This window comes from Stylophora pistillata, chromosome 2 (assembly GCF_964205215.1).
Source record: "Stylophora pistillata chromosome 2, jaStyPist1.2, whole genome shotgun sequence".
NCBI classification, from domain to species: Eukaryota; Metazoa; Cnidaria; class Anthozoa; order Scleractinia; family Pocilloporidae; genus Stylophora; species Stylophora pistillata.
In genome coordinates this window covers 45,388,983-45,410,399 of record NC_142520.1, presented here as the reverse complement: position 1 = coordinate 45,410,399, position 21,417 = coordinate 45,388,983, and the positions used below count along the sequence as shown (strand labels likewise).

Genomic DNA, 21,417 nt, shown 5'->3' with positions numbered 1-21,417 from the left:
TATTAAAAGGAGACCTCGTTTTTAAGCTTATGTACGACAAATTTATATTTGTATGATGCACGATCCTCGCAGTAGATAGCGCTATTTAAGTAATAGCGAAAATCAGACCTGAAAAAAATCAGGCCTGCACAGGACTCGAACCACTGACCTCTGCGATACTAGTGCAGCGCTCTACCAATTGAGCTAACAAGCCAACTGGGAGCAGGCCGTTAAGTTGATTCGTAATAAACCCGTGAAAGTGATAAATCAGATACAATGAAATATATGAAGTTCATATATTTTGAACTGCGGTATTAGATACGTATGATGCACGATCCTACGCTATCTACTGCGAGGATCGTGCATCATACGTATCTAATACCGCAGTTCAAAATATATGAACTTCATATATTTCATTGTATCAAATTTATATTTGATTGCGACTTCTTTGTTCGCAATTTGGGTGTAAGCGCACAGAGGACTGCCAGGACTTTTTTTAACAAAATGGTGTCATTTCTTTCTTCTTTGGGCCTGATTTTTTTCTTTTACTTTGCCCAAGGACTCCTCTCTAATTTTGATTCATGTTTTTCGTCCATGAGAAAAGACTCTCCACTAGCAAAGAACATCCACGTGTGAATTTAAATTAAAAAGTTTTTGAACTTCAACTTAGTCCAATAAGAGAGTAGACGATTTTTTCGGCCTCTGAAGGCGGGAAGTTTTGATGCAACAAGGTGGGACTCAATGCTAGAGCAAACTATTAACCTGCGTACTTAAAATATGACCTGACTTTGTTTTGATTTGTCACACAGTGCCAAGAGACTTTATGATGTTGCTTCATTGATGGTCTATTGGTTTCATCCGGCGTAACTAACAAACTTATTCTTGACGAATTAAGAAAAGAATCAAGCGCTTCAAAGGAGCTAAAGCTGAAAAGCGTTTGAAAGGATTACTATATCTTAATTCTTAAAGATTAATTTGATTTAACTGAGGTAAATAGTAAACTGCACTCCTCCTGGGTGTGAGATGGATTACAGGCTTAGCTGCTTCTAATGGGGGCTGAAGCGGCTCTTAAGACAGTCACTGATGTAAAAAGCAATATCATAAGTTTGTGACTTTGGCGACAAAGTCTAATAGTTGTTAACTGACACAACTATCACTGAAATCATTTTTTTATCTCTTCTTATCTTTCTTTCACAAAGTCAGTGGGATTAAAAGTAGGAAGAATAGTCTTTCCTTTTTAGACTTACGTTCGTACTAGTTTCATATTGTTTTTGAACGTGTCTTTTGGCAAGTCCTCCAACAGGTTGTTATGCAAGAACCTGTTAACAAATAACGGCAGTTAGTGGTAGTAATAACTATTCAGCTGCTATATTGATCTAAAGACATCATTTTCATGAATACTTTTTAGTGGTTAGAAGTGTTTTGATTAAGAAACAATCAAATAATTTTCTCAATATCGCTCTTCGTTGGTCATCCAATCGTTAATTCTCCAAATACATCCTTCTTGTGAGGGATCCCCGTGAATTTCCTTAACTCGCTTTTTACTAATTCCGAATAATTTTTTTTAGGACTGCTTAGGAAAAGGATAATTTCCTATGGTCACGGCAGAATAAAATAGCCTCAAATACTCAAATAGTATTCCATTTTTGACTGCTCTAGAACTCCAGCAATCTTTGAGCTCTAAAGCTGATAACGTTTCACATGAATATCATTAATATTGTTGAAGAGCAACCGTAGCTGCAGCTAAAATTTTCTCCAGCATAAGTACCATTATCGTGAACACAGAACTTTGTCCTACAGAGGATCTTATTTCAAGGGTTATTAATCTTTGGAGCCATATGAAACAGCTCTGTAAAAATGTAAACGGAACATTTCTGGACTAAAAACCGAGTGATTCCATTTTGTTCTATAAAATTTTCTCGCTTTTGCCCATGAAAGGTCTCGAGCTATAATGATATCATTAAAACTCGGTTTATCATCCACCGACGTCTCGCAGAGCGTTAATTTCTTATTTTTGTTAATTTCATGTGCATGTTCTCTAAATCTTTGTCTTATCCTATATGGGGTTGCATTTTATCTCTCTCGCCAAAGTCTATTTTATCAAAATATAATCGTTAATGGGTCAACTTCAGTATATATGACCCTCAAACTCTCCACCAAATATTAAAAAAAATATCCAGGAAAGTTTTGAGGTGTGGACACTGATGACGGGATGAGTGTACGCATACATATTAACTATTAAGTCTGTAAGTTTGCATTTCATCATTTAAGATTTTGGTTAATTGCAAACGGATTCAAACCTGATAAAACTATCTAATTGTATTTCGTTGTGTATACTGAAAACGTATTCACAGCTCCTGGGATACTTCATTTCGGCATAACTTTAAAAGCGTTGCATACTATTTATCTTATTTGAAATAAGTTGTGATCACATCGCATAATTTAAAATTGCAGCCTGGCTTACTTCAAATGTGATGATCACAATTTCTCCCCAAATGGGACTACGGTTTTTCTGGAGAGGAATGCAAGACAGCTCTATTGAGAGCTTCGAGAAAGGGACCTCGTCTCTTAGTTTGCCCATTGTCCCTTAAACTCACTTTGAACATTCAGTGACAAGATCCTCCCCAAAAGCTCTTTTTTATTTCCCCACGAGTTGAGGATTATAAGTGCTAGGAGCTGGTATCGTGGCATTTATACTAAAAATTTGTAAAAATGGATAAATTAATGAGTACTGCACTGTACTTATGTTCGATTTATCGCACTGTGGAGATCAATGCTTTTCTATGGTTCGCTTGTTTTTTTTTCGATATTATACGCAGACGATACAGTTTTTGAGCAAGGAAACTCATCACGGAAAAACTTATTCAAGAACACTCGAGTGGGTCTACGGAATCCAGCAGTTTTATCAACAAGTTATCTCGTGAACAGGCACACCAAACGTAGTAAAGACATGTAATAGAGATCTACTATCAACTGCTGTCAATAAAGGCTTCATTCAAGATAAATTATAAATGAACCTATCATGTTGGACGGCCTCAAATATTGCATATTTTCAGCGCCCTAAATCAATCGCCTATATAATAATCTTTGTCGAACCTTAGCGCAGCAAACAATTCACAATTTCTTCGATTTCCACTTCCTTTGTAAACATGACTAAACAAGCGTTATTCTGTTGCAACAACGGCCTCTTTAATTTCCCAAACAGCTCTAATTGTTTTACACGAAAGCATTTTCAATGATACCCACTATTTTATTATTATTATATTTTTATAACTCAGTCATTTGAAACTTTTACAGGCACATGTATGTTTACCTGTAGTATATTCCACTATCTTGCACGTGCATTGCATTAATTTATGCAAGTAATCAACTAATCCTCTTTCATTAATTTTTTTTAAGATTAGCTTTGCTTTGCTTTACATACACATGACATGCTCTGCCACTATAAGGATAATTATGATCCCCATCAGTAATATAACATTACATCCCTACAGAACATTGTTATGAAATATTCCTATCTGCCTTGTAGCCATTTTCTTTCAAGGTGGCAAAATATATGTATAATACCGAAATTAGTTAAGAATTTCTTATTGAATACAACTAGTGTAGCCATACCAGTGCTCCCCTCCCCAGTAATAAGTTGGGAAAAGGACATTTGTATGGTGCTATCATTGTTTACGTTTGGGAATATCCCATCCCTGATTTTTATTTGACTGGATGGGTACAGCAGTACACAGGCTAATTACAAGCTTTGGTTACTCCTCATGACTTAGTGTTAACTGGGAATTGACAGCTGACTTAATCTAATCAATTTTCTCCTGAACATTTTTAACAAACAACTTTGACTTCAGAAATACTTCTGATAATTTCCCTTTGACATTTCTAGTTTGGAAGATTAATCATCATAATCATTATGTTCTTTCCACCTCCATACACGCCCAACATAAGTTCTTCGTTTATAATTCAGACAGCTTATGAATATAAGAAATCAAGTTAAGAAGATAGATAATTCATTCAAGGCTGTTGCAATATGAGAAAAGACAATACAGTGCTTTATTCACATAAATCGATTAAATTATATCATTATGATTATTTTACTTTACAGTACTTTTGTTTTTTAAACATTTGTTTTTTTAAAAATTTGTTTTCTAGTAGTACCAAGATGCTAATGTTACTTTGTAAATCAGGGAGCTATATGAACCAGAAGTATTCTGTTAGCTTAATACATTTTATGTTGCAGATGGCAGTAAGTTAGTAAAGAAAGAAAAGAAAAAGCAAAAACAAAGAAATAAAATAAAATGATTAGTGAGGGAAGAGCAGCATAAAAAAAGACACTACAAATTATTCATAATTGTGATGGGAAACAAATACTTGTTGGGAAAGTAAAATTATTGCTCAGAAAAAAAGATTACAGCTTATAAAAAAAAATTACAAACTAAGGTGGAAAGTGAAAGTTTCATTTATTACCATTACAATGGACATTTTGTACTTAAACATACCTCAGTTAATTCTTCCTCTAGTTGAGGCAATTTTTGTATTTTTGGGGGCTTCAGTCCTATACATGTTACTGTCATAGGTTTTTGGCCAACTATGATACATACAATAGCGAGTGGGGATAGGGTGTCCGTGCTACACGGGCAGGTTTTGTCTTCTCGGCGAGTCTGACAGGAATGCCGTTGACAGGCCGATTTATACGGTTGAAGCCACTGCTTCACAAACCTGATGGTGCAGCGTCCTCGGATCACCGCTTCAGCCATTCAAAACCCGTCTCATTTTTAGCCTTAGTGCTTATGCTCTTCTATAAACAAAACATTTGCCACTGAGCCGCCAGCGAAAAAAAAAAGATTTCATATCGTGTGCAACTTCAGTTCGGCTTTGGCAAATTATATAATTGAGCTTGAGAACTATCCTAAAGGTGAACGGAGTTTCAAAGCTAAGTTTATAGTATTCTTTCTAAGTTTTTCCTTTTGACACTGTCGATTTGACTCACGGTGAAAACGTATTTCCGCGGTGTCGGTGTAAACTACATTGCGTTCGTCAACTAAGCTCAGGAAAAGTATGATGTATGCTAGAAACCACTGTATTTTTCTCATGTTCTAAATTGAGGGTCTAAAAACTAATGCTGTCCAAGAAGTCTGTCTTCTTGCCGGTTTTTTATATTGAGGCCTAACATAAGATGACGAGCTATATTCTGGATTAAACTAAGATGGGAAACATTCGGGTTTTTAGTTTTACCCACTGGAAACAATTAATCATGCATCCTTTCCATATGCCTTTCCTCCTTCATTCTGTCACCCATGACTGTTGTCCTACAGAATGCTTGATACCACATACATACATACATACATACATACATACACACACACACACGTACATACATACATACACACATACACACATACATACATACATACATACATACATACATAAATACATACATACACACATACATAAAACATACTCATTATATACATACATACTACATACATACATAAACTTTATTTACCTCGAATTTAAGAGTAGCTGTAAGCTAATATCTTCGAGTGATTAAAATGAAATAAAAGGAATAAGATAAACGAAAGAGTTTCTGGGTCGATCTAAAACAAATGTCCGACGATCGTCAGGAATTTGGTTTAAAATAAGAAACTTACAGCCAGACCAGCTTGGTGTTGGCATTGAAAACATCTTGTGGCAAGTCTTTCAACTGGTTTCCTTCCGAGAAACTGTCGAAAAATAGCGATAAATTCTCAATAGTTTGCTGCATCTGCACTAAAATGTCATAGTCTGCAACCTTTAAAAATAGCAAGGAGAGAACTGTACCCAGTTCTTCAAGAAGAAAATAACGCTATCCAAGGGATCAAACGCTATCCAACAAATAGCGTTCCGGGGCTTGATGACTAGAGGTAACAAATATTATGTACCTTTTGTCTTTCTTATTATCTTTATTCAGTTTTCCTTTTTCTATTGACATCCATCGGCAGCCGAATATACAAATTCGGGATCAACAAGGTTTACTCAGAAAGACTTTAAATAATGACAAACAAAACGCCTATCACTCCTGAAGAGTATCACCTGAGCACATCTATCCGAGCGCAATTATATGCACAAACATTATGTATGCGGTCTTAACTTTATCCCAATTTTCATCCATTAATGAAATTTGCTGCTCTTAGATCTCAGCTGTTAAGGACGCGCTTTTTCTCAGCCGCTACAATTACTCGTCTCCTGTAAAGGTCACGGTTTAGACAATGTTGCGATTCAGTGTAGGAAACAAGGACCCATTAAAATCGTCCTTTTTCAATTTCCTCATACTGTAACTAAAAATAAGATCTTCGTAAAACGATGGTAACTTACAGCACCTCCAGCTGAGTATTGTTGCGGAAAATGTCTTGTGGTAACGTCTTCAGCAGGTTTTTTCTTAATAGCCTAATGAGGAATCGTTAAAATACATACGCCAAGACAAAAACCAAAAAATGATTAAAAATTAACTCATCCTGAAATATTTTGAAGGAACTGCAACCTAATAACAGCAATATCCCTCAAATTCAACGATGATATCAGCCAGTGAGCTTGATGTTGTAAGAAGAGTTTTTTTTCATTTCAAGAGAGATCGTGGAGCATTTATATTGAGGAATAACTGTTTGCCGTGAACACTGTAATATCCTCATTATCAGGATGGTGGGTTACGAGGAAAATAAGGGTGATACCGCGCTATTGTTCCTTCCTTTGTTCTGGGTGATCGTCCTTATGTGGATATTTTGCAAGAAATATTTCAGCAAACATTTAATATTCTGATGTTTTTATTAAAAGTCCTTCTTTTACTTTTGAGGGTTTCTTCACCCACAGTAATAGAAAAAAAACATTTCTCAATGAAGCCCGTGTACTGTAGCTCTGCTCCTGAGAACAGTACCCGGTCGGATCGTAACAGTTATATTCTTTTTTGTGGGTATAAGGAGAGAAACACTATGACGTGAGGGTTTGGATGTAAAAATTTTACATTATAAAGAACAGCTGTCATACGCATGGATCTTTTAGCAAGACTGCTATTCGTTCTTCTTATAAGGTGTAATTCACGGGCTTCGTGAATTGCTGCCTTGTGCCAACCATCCAAAGCACAATTTAAGACGTAACAGGCGTTTCGAAATCCCCCGGTGGAGGACAAACCGTTTTAAAAACACCTTCATGATGGCCTCCACCATTAAATATAACAACAACAGTTAATTTAACGACCGTTTCCTAGAAACCTATGTAGATAATATAAATATAGCTTTTAAATATAGATAGGTTTTAGCTCATAGATTTTTTAATTGTTATAATTTTGAATATTCTTGTATACGTTATATGATATATTTATTTAATTACATTATTGTAATATACGCAATTCAGCCGCATGGCTGCTAGGTATATTTAAATAAACTATTTATCTATAGTAAGAAAAAAGCATCATTTTGTGACCCAAACAAGTTGAAACTTACAGGCCCTTCAGCTTTGTGTTTGCACTGAAAATGTCTTGTGGCAAGTCCTGTAGCTGGTTGTTTTCCAATTCCCTGTAAAATTGTCACAAGCTGGTTATATACGTATAAAGGAGATACTTTTATTTATCATTATATTAAGGAGGAGAGTCTTAGCTTACAGTGCCTCCAGTTGGGTATTATTTCTGAAAATGTCTTGTGGCAAGTCAGTCAGCTCGTTGTCACTCAAGTTCCTGATAAGAATTTATGCGAAATACGGGGACATGGATTAATACAAACTAATTCAAAATTCCTTATCAATATATTACTCCAACCTGTGCTATAGAGTAGAGAAACGGTTAGCGAGCTGGGTTATTGTATTGTTAAGTACTTCTTTCCACCCAGAAGTATTAATGGGTACAGGTGACCCATCAAGGAAATTTTGATAACATGCTGAGGGGTAAATCTTGCATTGATGGATTAGCATTCCATCCAGAAGGGGGTTTTAATATATGTCCTCCTTGTTGTTTCGTGCCGCACGAAACTTGGCTAAGACCTACCTAGATGAGCCATAAGCAGCTTTTACTTAAAGTGCACCTACACCCAAAAAATTTTTTTCGCTTAACGAAGTAAGCTTATTATTTTGAGTATTTCTGCGCAAACATTTTTTTATTTGCTCAAATCTTCAATTTTCTATGCCCAGTCAAAATACGGAAAATCGGCCGCCATCTTGACCCACGACCGAGTTTAAAGAGGAATGGCTCTAGTGGGTAATGTGACGTCAAATCGAGAACACGAAAGTCTGCATTTCACACATTTTCACTTGTTTGGGAAGGTTGTAGTCGATAATTGTCCGAAAATATGCCGACTAAGTGTGTTGTAGAAGGATGTAGCAACGTGCGAAATTTGCAAGAGGGTATCGCGCTTCATACATTCTTCATACAACACACCTAGTCGGCATATTTCGGACAATATCGACGACAATCTTCCCAAACAAGTGAAAATGTGTGAGATGCAGACTTTCGTGTTCTCGATTTGACGTCACATTACCCGCTAGAGCCATTCTTCTTTAAACTCGGTCGTGGGGCAAGATGGCGGCCGATTTTCCGTATTTTGACTGGGCATAGAAAATTAAAGATTTGAGCAAATTAAAAAAATTTTGCACAGAAATACTCCAAAAAAATAAGCTTATTTCGTTAAGCGAAAAAAAAATTTGGGGTTTAGGTGCACTTTAACTGTACTAATTAAGTGTATCATGAGCTTCTTTGACCCACTTCACTAAATTACTGCCACTTGCAATGTAATGTAAAGGCTCCGACTGTACGATGTCCAATGTATCCCAATAAGCAAACCTTTCATGATCAATGTCCATCTTATTTTTTCAGCTACTCGCAGGTTCTTTAATATACAAGATTTGTGGCATGCGCATTGCACATAACAGCTCATGGGAGAGGACCAACTCAGGGTTAATAGCCTTTTTCTGGAGCCAAATGTTTCCAGGTTATTTTCTTTCAAAGACCCCAAGAGGTTTAACCCAATTCTGTGTTGCAGATTGTAATCCAAACGAAATCCCATGACTCGACCATTCGTTGTGTTGCATGCAAAGTAATCCTTCGGAAACCTGTTGGCCTGAGTCCGATGACAACTTGAGAGGCATTTCTTTGGGAGTGAGACATAATGGGAAAGAGAGGCGATTGAAGCATTCTGTTGGCTCTATTCTCCTTCGGTTTTAAACTGGTTTAATTATACTCACAATTTTACCGCAGCAAGTGGAACTTTCCATTGAAATGAGGAAAGTTTTTTTCCATTACAATTTACAGTGAAGATGGTTCCATTGAAGGTGTTACATTCGCAAGGATCTGGGCACTCTAAATATGTGGGACGAAAAGCTGTTAAAATGGAGGTTTTCATCGAAAGCTTCAAATTTTAAATAGAATGAAACGTTATCTTGATTGTTAATTTGCTAAGGTAAACAACCACTGAAGAGGTAGACTCTAGCAATTACCTTAAAAGTAACGAGCATGGTTGAGGATGGGGAGATCAAAATGAATCGAAAAGCCCAAATTAAACCTCAGGGGTTTAACTTAAATTTTTCGAATTCGGCAATCCCTGGAATAACTTCTTCTAGTAGTGAATCTTTCTTAAAAGCCATGAAATAGCCATTTAAGAAAAAATATATATATATATATATATATTCCGCGTATGAATTTGACATTTCCCTCTCCTTCCATTTGTGTGTTCCTTTTTTTTTTTTTAGAACAACCTCGTCAACATTTGACAGGGAAAACAAATTGCTTGCAAGGAAAAGAACAAAAATTAAAATAACACAGGCTAAGACAATCCAATTATGAAAAAACTGACACAGTTCTCCTGAAAAATTATGAAAGCAACTCACCTTCAATCCTGAGGCTGATCTCTCTCTTTAATATCTTTTCAGCTCTTTGTACTTCGCAGCTGTAATTCACATTGTTTTCTGTTGTGACAAGAAGCTCGTACTTTACACTGGTACTGTTTTGGACAACAACTCCGTTTTTTCTCCATACAATGTATGGAGCTGGCGCACCTTCCACTGGGCACCACAAGCTGGAGTTTTTCTTCCAAGATACAGACTGCGTCTTTGGTACTTCGAGCATGATTGGAGCTACTAAACAGGACGATGGATCAGAAAAAGTCTCTTTGAAGTAATCAATTGTAAGAGCAATCTTAATAAAGTATACTGGAATAGAAAACCATGTAAAATTATGGGCATGAAGTAATTAAGACACTCTGCATGCATATTTAAAAAAGATACTTTAATTCTGGCAAAAGTTATTGTTCAGGCTGAATAAATATAGGAACTCTATCTTCCTCTTTTACCATTTTTTATTTTTCGCTCTGCCTGTTCGACTGTTCGTGTTTACCTGGGAATTGAAGTCGTTTAACTCGGAAATTATGATAAGCTCTACTACTGAGGAAAACGTACGAGTGATATAAGAGTTATTAGAGCCACTTAATACGATTTGATCTATATTAAAAAGGCTAGTTGTCCTTAAAAATAATTACAAAAGTATAAGAAGATAAATTCATGCCTTTTTCATTCAGGGATCTACCAGTGTAGAATGCAGTGAAATTGTAGTGATTATACGGAAAAAATTTCAACCACATGTATCGTCCACTTGCCGAACGCTCTACGCCAGTTCTGTACTCCCCACAGAGTACACCAAGAGCATTGGCTGTCTGATTATTACCATCACGAACCTCAAGATAGATACCCCCCAGACATGGAAGTCGAAGGTCTGGTGTGTTTCTCATGGTAAAGTGCAGTTGCACGTAGTTCCCTTCTGGAACCGAGAGAACATATGTTTCCCTAAGCCAAGGGACTCTTTCCCATCCTTGTACACGTAGAGAATACTTCAACCGAACTGCGACAACTGCAAGAAATCAATTATTTAGTTTACACCAAAACAAATGATAGTTGAAATAAAGCATTGCTAAATGATAAGGACCAAGAAAAGTCTGCTAGGGTCACACTCATCATCTCCCATCCTACGCACTAGCACTACCCGTAGGGCTCCTTTCTGCTCCCATCAGGCAACAACTGTAGTGTACATCGTGATAGCCAACACTTTAGACAACTATTATGTACGACTGAAGTGCTTACAGAAAACAAGGATGAAACTCCACTTGACCATTGAGAATACCATCACAATGTCTTCCACTTCGTTTGCTGAAGAAGTAAAGTTTTAAGTATTAAATTTTGTCCTTTTCCCCAACTTTTTAATTCATACACAAGTTCTCTTGAGTAGAACTCCTATCGAGTTGGTGATTTTACTTCCATAGATCCATGAGCAGTGTTTCCCGTTCCGTTAAAGCCGAAAAACTTATTAACAAAGAAGTGATATTCGTTAGTTTCGTAAGGGTCAGCTAAAGGTAATTCTGAAGTGAGAAAATTTATCGAACCATTTGTTTTAACTTTCCTTAAATTTTCTCTACCAATGTCTGTTTAAAAAATAAATAAATAAATAAATAAAAGATAGGTCACCGCGCTTGTTAAAGAGATGTGATGGGCCAAACATACATTTATATTTGTACTGACACTAATCACGCGGGTCATTTCATCGGTTCCCCGTACATTTTCCAGTAGTTAAAAGCAAGCTGAGTTTTTAAAAACCACTTGAAAAGAACTTATTGGAAGAAATTCTCGAGAGTACGTAGCAATTTAATATGTAATTTGTGGTAAAATCACGCAATTTTAAACGCCATCGACTCAAAACGTTGCTAGACTCGTTGCTTTCAAGGTCATAATTTGCATCCTCAAGAAACGGGCCTCGTGCACTCTTTTAGCTACATCATTTTCCCCTTCGATTATTATTATCATTTTTTTAATTTCTCAAATTTAAAGGGGATAATTTGTACACCAAGATTTTGCAAGATTTTGGTCCATTTATTGAAAAACAATACCGTGTTCTAGGAATGCGCGCACGTTTATTTGCCTGATTACATGATATTTATGCACAGTACGGGATGCTCAGAGCAATGCTGTGTTAAATATTGGTTTTCCTTTGTTTATCAAAGCATGAACTTACTCCGTAATAGTCTTGAGAATAAAAGAAAGGTGTTTGAATTAAAAGTGGTGCTGAAAGTGGAACAGAAGGGCTCAAACAGACAAACATATAAATAGTGCAACCATAAAATATTGGGCACTTCAAATTCAGTTGATATCATTTGCATTCACCAGTTTAAAAGGCCAGTCTGTGTCTTCAACATTTCTTTTTCCATGATTATAATAGTAGAGGGACTAAGTTTCGCATGGTGTATTTCACTGGTAGCTTCAATGATTTTGATAAGTAAATTAAGTCATCACTTGGTAACGTATACCGTAAAATATATAACTTGCTCAAAGGAGAGCGGCTCAGTCACCGAAGGACTAACTGCCTTCCGTGCAATTCAGTAAAACACATCTAAAGCTATCTCTTCTAAAAAAAAAGAAACGCTCCATGTCAAATTTTGTACAAGAATAAAATAGGGGGGGGGGTATTAACATGAATTTCTCCTGTTCACATTTAGTACTACACTTTAGTTTTAAAAAGCTATTTCGAAATTTTAATTCACGTCAAATCTATTGACAGAATGTTCAACTTACGACCACCATCTTCGAGAAGTTGTCACTCAGATCCAGAGAGACATTTGATACACCTTTGCATGACTCAACCATTAGGAAAAAGGAGCAGAAAAATAAAAAGCAGAAAAAGCTATACAAAGGTCAGAATCATTTTATTCCTTTTTTTCTTCTATCACAAAATTGTTGCGCTTGACGATGATTGCGTTAAATCCAACTCGAACCAACCTCAAATTACTTAAAATATGGATATTTACTTTTAGGGAGCGAGAACTTTTCTGAAGCAATGTGCAGCTAGAGGCGACTGGTCGATCCTAAAAATGGTTCACGAAATGAAACGCTATGAAATAAACAGTGTTGTTTTCCCTTTTAATTTAAATGAAACAACAGCATTCTTCTCTTGATTTATAGCTAACTGACTTTCAAACCGTTTGCAAAAAAATATTCTTACATTTAGCACCATTATAATCTTATTCAAGTACTACTGTTCGGTTAGTTTTTGCTCTTGTAATATTACTGAGCCAGAGAAAAAAGATCAAACTTGCTTGCTCCAGATTGTTGGTGAATTCTAATAAACTTATTGATTATTTTAGAACGTTCACGTAGACTGACTACCCGCTTCGACGCCTTCCTTTGTTGTGACTAGGCGTCTGCTCGAAAATGTTCTATTACTGATAGGAAAAATGATATGTTGATTACTTAATATTACTAAAAGCTGAAGTACTTATTTTGGAATTCAAAATCCTTCAATGTGGATATAAGGCAAACATTTGAAATACATAATTCAGAAAGACTCAAGGAAACTGTCTTTATTCAAATAGGAACAGATGTTCGTGTATGTTTAATTCTTCCACGAAAGAAAAGATGAGTAATTGTGAAGTGCTCATTGAATTTAGTTAGAATAAGGTTCTTGTTAAAAAAACTACTTCTCATAGTCCATAAGGTGTTTTACAACTTCCTTAGCAAGAAAATCAATGGGATATTTAAAGTTTTGCAAGACTTAGCAGAGTGCACGCGCTGTTAATGACAAATTGTTTCTTTTTATCCCGAATGTTTTAACACCGTGTAAAACGCATTTTAATGCGCAACTTACAGTTACTTCGATTAAAAGCGAAAAGGAATACAATACCGGTTGTGGTGGAATTGGTGGAGAAATATGTTATAGGTTCAGTTGTTGTAAAAATACATTGCATATTCATCAACAGGATGAACATCTTTAGTGACAAGTAAGTCATGATGCAAGAAAGATGGCTGACCGCTTTCATAAAAAGACCTCGTAATAAAATAACTGGGTAATTGGGTTATTTATTTGCCTAAGATGTATCTGCAGCAATTAGAAAACCGTTGTAATTATTTCTCTTTGGCAAAAGAGCGGCCACTGCTCCTTCGAGCGGCAGATGCTCTGATCTTTTGTCTTCTTTAATTTGCATGACTTCAAAATAAACCAGTCATCTATTCTTAACCTTTTCGACCTACAACGTCGCAAGAAATCTATTCAAAAGCATTCTTTGATTATTAGGAAAGTTTAAGAAACGTCAGTTTCGCAAATTTTTTTTGTCCAACTGAATGCTCTTCAAAATAAGCAGTCTCTTAATTCTTGCATCCAACCGACCGGTTACATTGCATTGGAAGTAGAAAGAGAAGTTACACTTTGATCACTGCACTGTACTAATTGTTGCACAGTATAAAATCAAAAAACGTGTCGAACGTTTTTGATATAAGGGAAAATATTTGACAAATGAGTTAATATTTTCCCTCAAACATGCTTTCCTTATTTCTTCCAGCCTTCCCCCTTAATAACAGAAGGTATAAAGGTTTGATTTCAAATTTTTAGGTAAATCGAAGAGAAGCAATATGTACAGTTTTTCTTTTTCAAATGATCATTTCCGTTACTCGGTGAAGACAATTTTCATCGTTCACAAACTGACTGCTTGATGACATTTGAGTTCCAATTTTCCGCCGGTTTCCATAAAATTTTAGCATTTCCAATGTAAATTACCGAATGGAAAGTACACATTCTTGTGAACTATTTCCGAGTGTCTTACCACTAATCGACTACCGAGTGTCTTACCACTAATCGCCTACCGAATGTCTTGCTACTAATTGATTACCGAGTGTCTTGCTACTAATTGATTACCGAGTGTCTTGCTACTAATTGATTACCGAGTGTCTTACTACTACTTGACTCTGATGATGACCTCCGCACAGTTTGTCGAAACGTCAGTCACTACCACCGACAACAGTCCTTCTCAGGACTACACTCACCCGGACGATCACACTACACTTTCACACTTACTACTAATGATTTGTGTCTTTGTCGAAGGATTTGGACTCTTCCGAGTCTATCATAAATGATCCTGAATTCTCAACATCATTCTTTCCTAAAAATATACCGATTTTGGTAAGGAGAAATGCGATTTTGATCGATAACGTGAAGGGCTATGTCAAAAAAAAAAAAAAGGTCTCAGGCATTTCTAGGAAAAGAAAAATCAGCGAATCGAAGTACGTTGCTTTTAAAAAGTCCGGGAGCTAGAATATTTAAGATATTGTGGGGACAACCATAGCAAAAATAAACTCATCGAAAGGATCGACATCTGTAAAACCAAAGAAGCTAATTTGTTAAGAACAACAAATTTCTACTGCTTTCAAATCTAACATTTCTACCGTATCGAGAGCGACAGATATGATTAAACGAAAGGCATCTTAAATATATAAACACTACCACGAACGGCACAGCGAAGTCCCGAAAGACTTACTGAAACGTTTTAGCATTCTGAAAAAATGTAGTAACAAGTTCGATTGTTTGGTGAACGAAATGCTTTTCATCAGAGACCTAAAACCCACTCTGAACTTGCAAAGCGATTCAATTCGCGCAAAATTATTTGTATAATTAGCTCCTAACATATTTATGCTAACTTAGTGTTACACCTTGCCGCAAATTTTGTAATTTTTATTTCTCCTTGACAATGGCGTCATGATGACACCGAAACGTCGTTTTTTATCGTTAATTCTCTCAGTTCTCATTAAAAGACCACTTAACAACGTACCGAAGTGAGAAACAAGAATTTTAATGTAATCATTGAGCTATTAGCTTAGAATTCAGTTACGAAATGAACCGTTAAAAAAATAATTCAGATACAATGAATATATGAAGTTCATATATTTTGAACTACGGTATTAAATACGTATGATGCACAATCCTCGCAGTAGAGAGCGCTATTTATGCAATAGCGAAAATCAGACCTGAAAATAATCAGGCCTGTACGGGATTCGAACCACTGACCTCTGCGATACTAGTGCAGCGCTCTACCACTTGAGATAATAAGCCAACTGGGAACAGGTCGTTAAGTTGATTCGTAATAAACCCGTGATGATAAATCAGATACATTGTATATATGAAGTTCATATATTTTGAAGTGCGGTATTAAATACGTATGATGCACGATCCTCGCAGTAGAGTTCGAATCCCGTACAGGCCTGATTATTTTCAGGTCTGATTTTCGCTATTGCATAAATAGCGCTCTTTACTGCGAGGATCGTGCATCATACGAAAAAATTAATTGGTGATTCATGGCGATCGATAACAAATATATTTTGATTCAAATGCATTGAGATAAATTTCCATAAGCATATTATATTCCTCATATCAGACGAAAGCAAGGCCTGCAACAAGGAGAACTCTCCACATTCCATACCTTGTTTGGTGCTTTACAACCTCTAAACAAATATAACGGTGCTTTTTTATTTCTTTTGAAACGCTGAACAAAATCCTAACAGTTGCGCAAATTAAAATATTGTATTCGTATCGTGTATTTATCATATGAAGTAAAAAAAAATGGAGAACATGGTATGAATTCTCTTTCTTATCAACAAACTGCCTCTTATTTCGCCTGTAGTGTTTTCTATCCCCTCACGCAAAAAAAAAAAAAAAAAAAAAAAAAAAATTGATGATATCTTTAGAATTTTGAAATACATAAATCGAAATCCTAGCGTTGTGGATTAGTTATCCTTTTATCCACCAATCAGCTGTTATTTTTTTCTTATTTCTTACAAGCTGCCTGCCTCTTGTTTTGTTCTCTCACGTAAGTATTATTTGACTTTTTTATTCGATCAGTTTGATCGTTTTCCAAACTTCTCAACACCATTGTCTTTGACAATACAGCGATGTTAGTGGGGGAAATGAGACTTTCGTGAATTAGTTAAAGTTTTGTCATAAATTTATTCAAGTTTCACTAATTTTTGTGTTGTCCTTGTTTTGACAGCTAGCTAGGCGTAAAATGCACATCTAGAGCATAGGTCACAGATACTCTGGTCAAAAACTGAAAGAAATCAACTTGATTAAACATACTTCGCTGTGAGGAAATATTTTAGAAGCTATGTTTAAGCAGAACACGGAGCATATATTCATAAACAGGATAAACATTTGTACTGATAGTGTAGATATCTAGCAATAAAAGAAGGAAAGCTCGCCGCCTTTGGATAAAAAGAGCTCGTAATAAAATAGTCAGGTTATTCATCAATTTCAAAATTCATCAGTAATTCGAAAACCATCACTATTCGTTCTTTTTGGCAAGGAATGCCCATTGCTCTTTAAAGGACAGATGTTTCGATCTCTTCCCTATAATTTTGAAATGCATAAGTCATCTTGTTATATCATTTATGGTGCGCACGTCGCAAGAAACTATTAAAAGTGTTTTATAAATTTTTAAGATGTAGAAAAGCAGGAGAAATGTTAGTGTTGCAATTTTGTGGTCTAACCAGTCTCGTTATTCTCACAGCCAATCCGCTTTAGTTTCTATAACATATATTGAAGATAGAAGGAGAAATTGCACTTTTGCAGTAAATGTTTCATGGCACATCATCAAAGAAATTACAAAAGAAAAAAGATTTGTATGCATTATGCGCTATCTATATATTCGGGTAAAAAGAATAACAGATTTAGGATTTTTTTTCCCCACAGATAGACTGCTTTAATTTCTTTTTCGTCTGTTGTTTTACAATTTCTTAATGAGTGGTAAACTTTTACTTTTAATAACTGTATGTCCGTCACTCTGTGAATATCATTGTTTTATAGTTTACAAGCTGACTGCTTCGTGTCTAATTTTCGTTCATTTGACTTTCAAATTTACGTCAAACTTGGAAAAACGCAAAAGAAACATGTTTCCTTTTCGGTAGAATTTCCATTTCCATTGTAAAGTATCATCACAAAACACACATTCTTGTATGTCGAAGAATTCAGACCTTTTCTATGTCGATCATTATCCTTAACTCTTACTATTTTTATTGCTGAAATATACCGGCTTTGGTAAGGAAAAATTTAATTCTGAGAAATAATATAAAAGTGATGAAAGAAAATATTCATGTTTCAGTTATTCCGTGTCTCTGTTCCGCAGAAAACGACGGCGTAATATGCATCAAAGGAATAACATGAGAATCACAAACACTAAGAAAAAAATGCAAACCATGCGGGAGATAGAATAGTTCGGAATAAATATTGTGATAAATTTATCAAAAGTATCGACATCTGTGCAGCCAAAGAAGATTATTTGTCATCAACCAAAAAATGCCTATTACTTTTAAACCTAATTTTTCTAGAGTATAGGAAGCGAGAGGGAATTGAATTAAACTAATATATAGGAAAATAACTGAAAGTAATAAAGCTCTTATGTTTAGTACCTGAATGTTGATTGTCCCTTTACCCTGTTAGAAACTGATCGCATTTATCTGCATATTAAGCAGAAGAGAATTAATCCACACAGAAGTAAAGATTTTTACAGCTGTTGTTTTAAATAAATACAAAGTTAAAAGAGAAAAACTTATATCACATATTTCGTTCAATTCGTTCAAGCCACGCGTCCAACTTAAAGAATGAAATTAAATCGTTATTTCGTTTTCCTCACTTTTTAGTTTCTAAAAAATGAAGGAAGTCTGGAAGAAAGTCTGGAATTTAAAACCTTGCGAATGTCACCCCATACTTTAAAGGAAGGAGGTTCTTATAGAAACAAAATCCGATATACAGACAGCCATTACAATTCCGAAATCGGAGTTTTCCATCGTACGCTCCATCCTTGCTTCTTTGCAATTTTTCACCACCTACGAATGGTCATAAGTTAGTCTATTACCGGCGGGGAAGCGTTTTTCAATCCCCCCTGCATGGTTCCTAATTAATAGCCCCGTCATGGGTCATTGAAACGTAGTCCCGTCCGTTGTCATCTAACAAGAACTTGAAACTTTGCTTCGTCAACTATCGTAGACCTTCGCGTCCTCGACGACACCAGCACAAGGTTATATGAAGCCAGATATTCCGTAGAAGACCCCAAGGATTATCTCTCCGGATTTCATTTCAAATCTTCATCTTTTGGAAATCTGCTACTAGAATTCGAGGTTTGTGTTTTGAGTTTTCTTTGTTCTCGTGCTTGTTTATTAGCTTTATCTGACTCCGGAGGAGCCTGTTTGACGCTTGGAAATCGGGAGATGACAAAACACGGAGCCCTATTCCATGGAGTAGGGCTCCCTGTTAAAATACTTTATAAACATGGTAAATCGTTTAGCTGTACATATCTTAATGTATTTTGCGCTTGCCAGCTCTATGATTGTCACAGTTAGACACAGTCCACGAAGTGACCGCCATCTTGAATTGAACATTAAACTGCTGGCCACTTCAAATAGAAGGCTTAAATGTAATCCATGAACGTTTTCGTTGATAGGCCGAGTACCATCTTTATTTATAATCTTCAAGAGGCCAAAAGTACGGTCATCCTTCATTCGGCAGCAGGTATTACGTCTTTCAAGATACTTGTTTAGGTAGGGCGTCTCTAAGAGGTTTGGCGTTCAATCTATTAACAAAAGGCCTCGTGGGTTTCGTAATTGTGTGAAGCGATGAGGATAAAAGCCAGGACAAAAAAGTAATTCGTGTGTTTAAACTGACCTTCTCTTCGCCCTTCTATTTGTAGCGTAATAAAATTGAGATATGTAAAGAAACAAAAAATAAAAACACCGATGGGTCAGTAAATTATCCGACTGGGCAATTGAGTTGGAAAATGTAGTAAGTTTAAATATTTTACCTCGTGCAGAACTCGAAACAGTGAGTTTTATTCATCGTATGAAGTTTTTTTTTTATCTTCCAGTCAAAGAACTCATTACACAGCGCGAAAACCAAAATGGGGGAAGCTGTAGGACTGAGAGCCCCCTACCCCCTAAAAATTGGGATGTATAGAACTTTAATTTGACAATCGGTGAGCGGGAAAGCTCAAAATGTATTTACTAAATATATGTACATTTATACGATTTACCATGTTTATGAAGTATTTTATTCGACCACTACATGAGTTTTAGGGGTACTCCGTTTAGGTATTCCAAAGGGTACTCCATGGAGTAAGGCTCCGCGTTTTGTTATCTCCACTTGGAAATCTGTGCTTTTTGATGTGGAGATATCCCCTGTTAAATGGCGGATTGTTGAGGTATCTTTCAATTGCACTTCGCAATCCAAGAAGGGATGACCTTGAATACAATGCACCATCTTTTGTTCGTGCTTCTGTGTAAAATTAGCGGAGATTTAGGTCAAACTCTTTGTTGTTGGAGGTTCTTGGCCACTTTTTTTTTCACTGCACCAATCTATTAAAAAAACGGAAAAAACGGATGTCATATGAAAAAAAAAAAGATTTTATCGGTGTTTTGGTGTTCATTTGCGAGAGGAAGTTGTAGTTGTTGGTTAAAGACGTGTGTGTGCTAGCCAATCTTGAAATTATCCACTTTCATTGATTGTCTTTTTTGGCGAGAAGATCAAGCAAATGTGCGCCCGCCCTATTCGAGGTTTTCATATTGTATTTATTATATTTTTACAAAAAAAAAAAACTCACCTTCGAAAACTCGGATAGCCCATTTGGTGGATTTTTTGGTTTTCTCTTTTTGCGCTCTTGTAATATGTCGTCTATTGCGGCACTTGACATGAATTGTTTTCAAATCTTTGCTTGTTTAAGTTGCCGCCTCGCTCATTGTTTTCATAACTCACTAGCGGGTAGGTCGTATTATTACTGACAGTAGCCTCTAAATCGATTGACGCTAATAGCTCGTTTTCTCTTCGTCTTCTAGGTCGTAAAGGACATCTGGGTCGAATAAAAACTCGAGAGAAAAGTTTGGGATTTGGTCCGCCATGTTACAAACTGGCAGATAGCTCCACAGCTTTAACTCCATGTTCTCTTTTAACAATAGAGTGTTTCTGTCCGGGAACTATCGGCTGATAGTTGTCCCGCGGAAATTTGATGTTCGTAAAACAGGTATTTGCCCGAGAAGCGAAGCATCGAGTGCAAATATGCTAGTTTTAAGAACATCAAATTTCGAAGGGGCAACTATTAGACCGATATTTCCGAGACGTAGGCACTCTGTTGTCTTTATTGTTCACCACTAAATTTTCTTCCGCGCGCCAGTTGATAAACAGTCAAAACACACTAAATGCAGATTGATCAAACATTTATTCATGCGTACAGCCTGTCACAAATGTCAATAATTAGCAACCGTACCGTTTACTAATTATTATTTACTGTTTTACTATTATTTCATGGAAAATAAAAGCTAATTTACACAACCTGCATATAGTATTAGCTGGTCTTGGCGGGTATTAGTAATAAATAAGTAAATACTACACATTGTAAGCTAATAAAAGAGATTCCATTACTACTAAAATATTACTGCAGTTGTAAGTTTTGCAGTAGTTTACTATATTATGAGTTAAAAGATACGCACAGTTGTCATACAAATGAAATACAATAAAATTACTAGTGAGTTAAAACAAGACAAGACATTAAAACAAGACATTGTACTCGTACATTTGCTAAATGATACGTTATACCTGTCAGAATTGAAAAGTCACTGTTTTTCCGATCTGCCTAG

At 36.0% G+C, this 21,417-nt stretch overlaps 1 protein-coding gene across 1 annotated transcript; it reads right to left on the bottom strand.

Annotated features, from left to right (window-relative positions):
* Positions 1 to 1,183: 1,183 nt before the first annotated feature.
* Positions 1,184 to 11,435, bottom strand: LOC148739820 (uncharacterized). Its single transcript, XM_088751381.1, has 8 exons — positions 11,071 to 11,435; positions 9,826 to 10,840; positions 9,184 to 9,298; positions 7,613 to 7,684; positions 7,455 to 7,526; positions 6,334 to 6,405; positions 5,631 to 5,702; positions 1,184 to 1,298 (listed from the first exon to the last, which is right to left on the bottom strand). The coding sequence occupies exons 2-8, from the start codon at positions 10,061 to 10,063 to the stop codon at positions 1,223 to 1,225; spliced, it is 717 nt and encodes a 238-aa protein (XP_088607507.1). The 5' UTR covers positions 10,064 to 10,840; positions 11,071 to 11,435; the 3' UTR covers positions 1,184 to 1,222.
* Between the last annotated feature and the right edge of the window lie 9,982 nt (positions 11,436 to 21,417).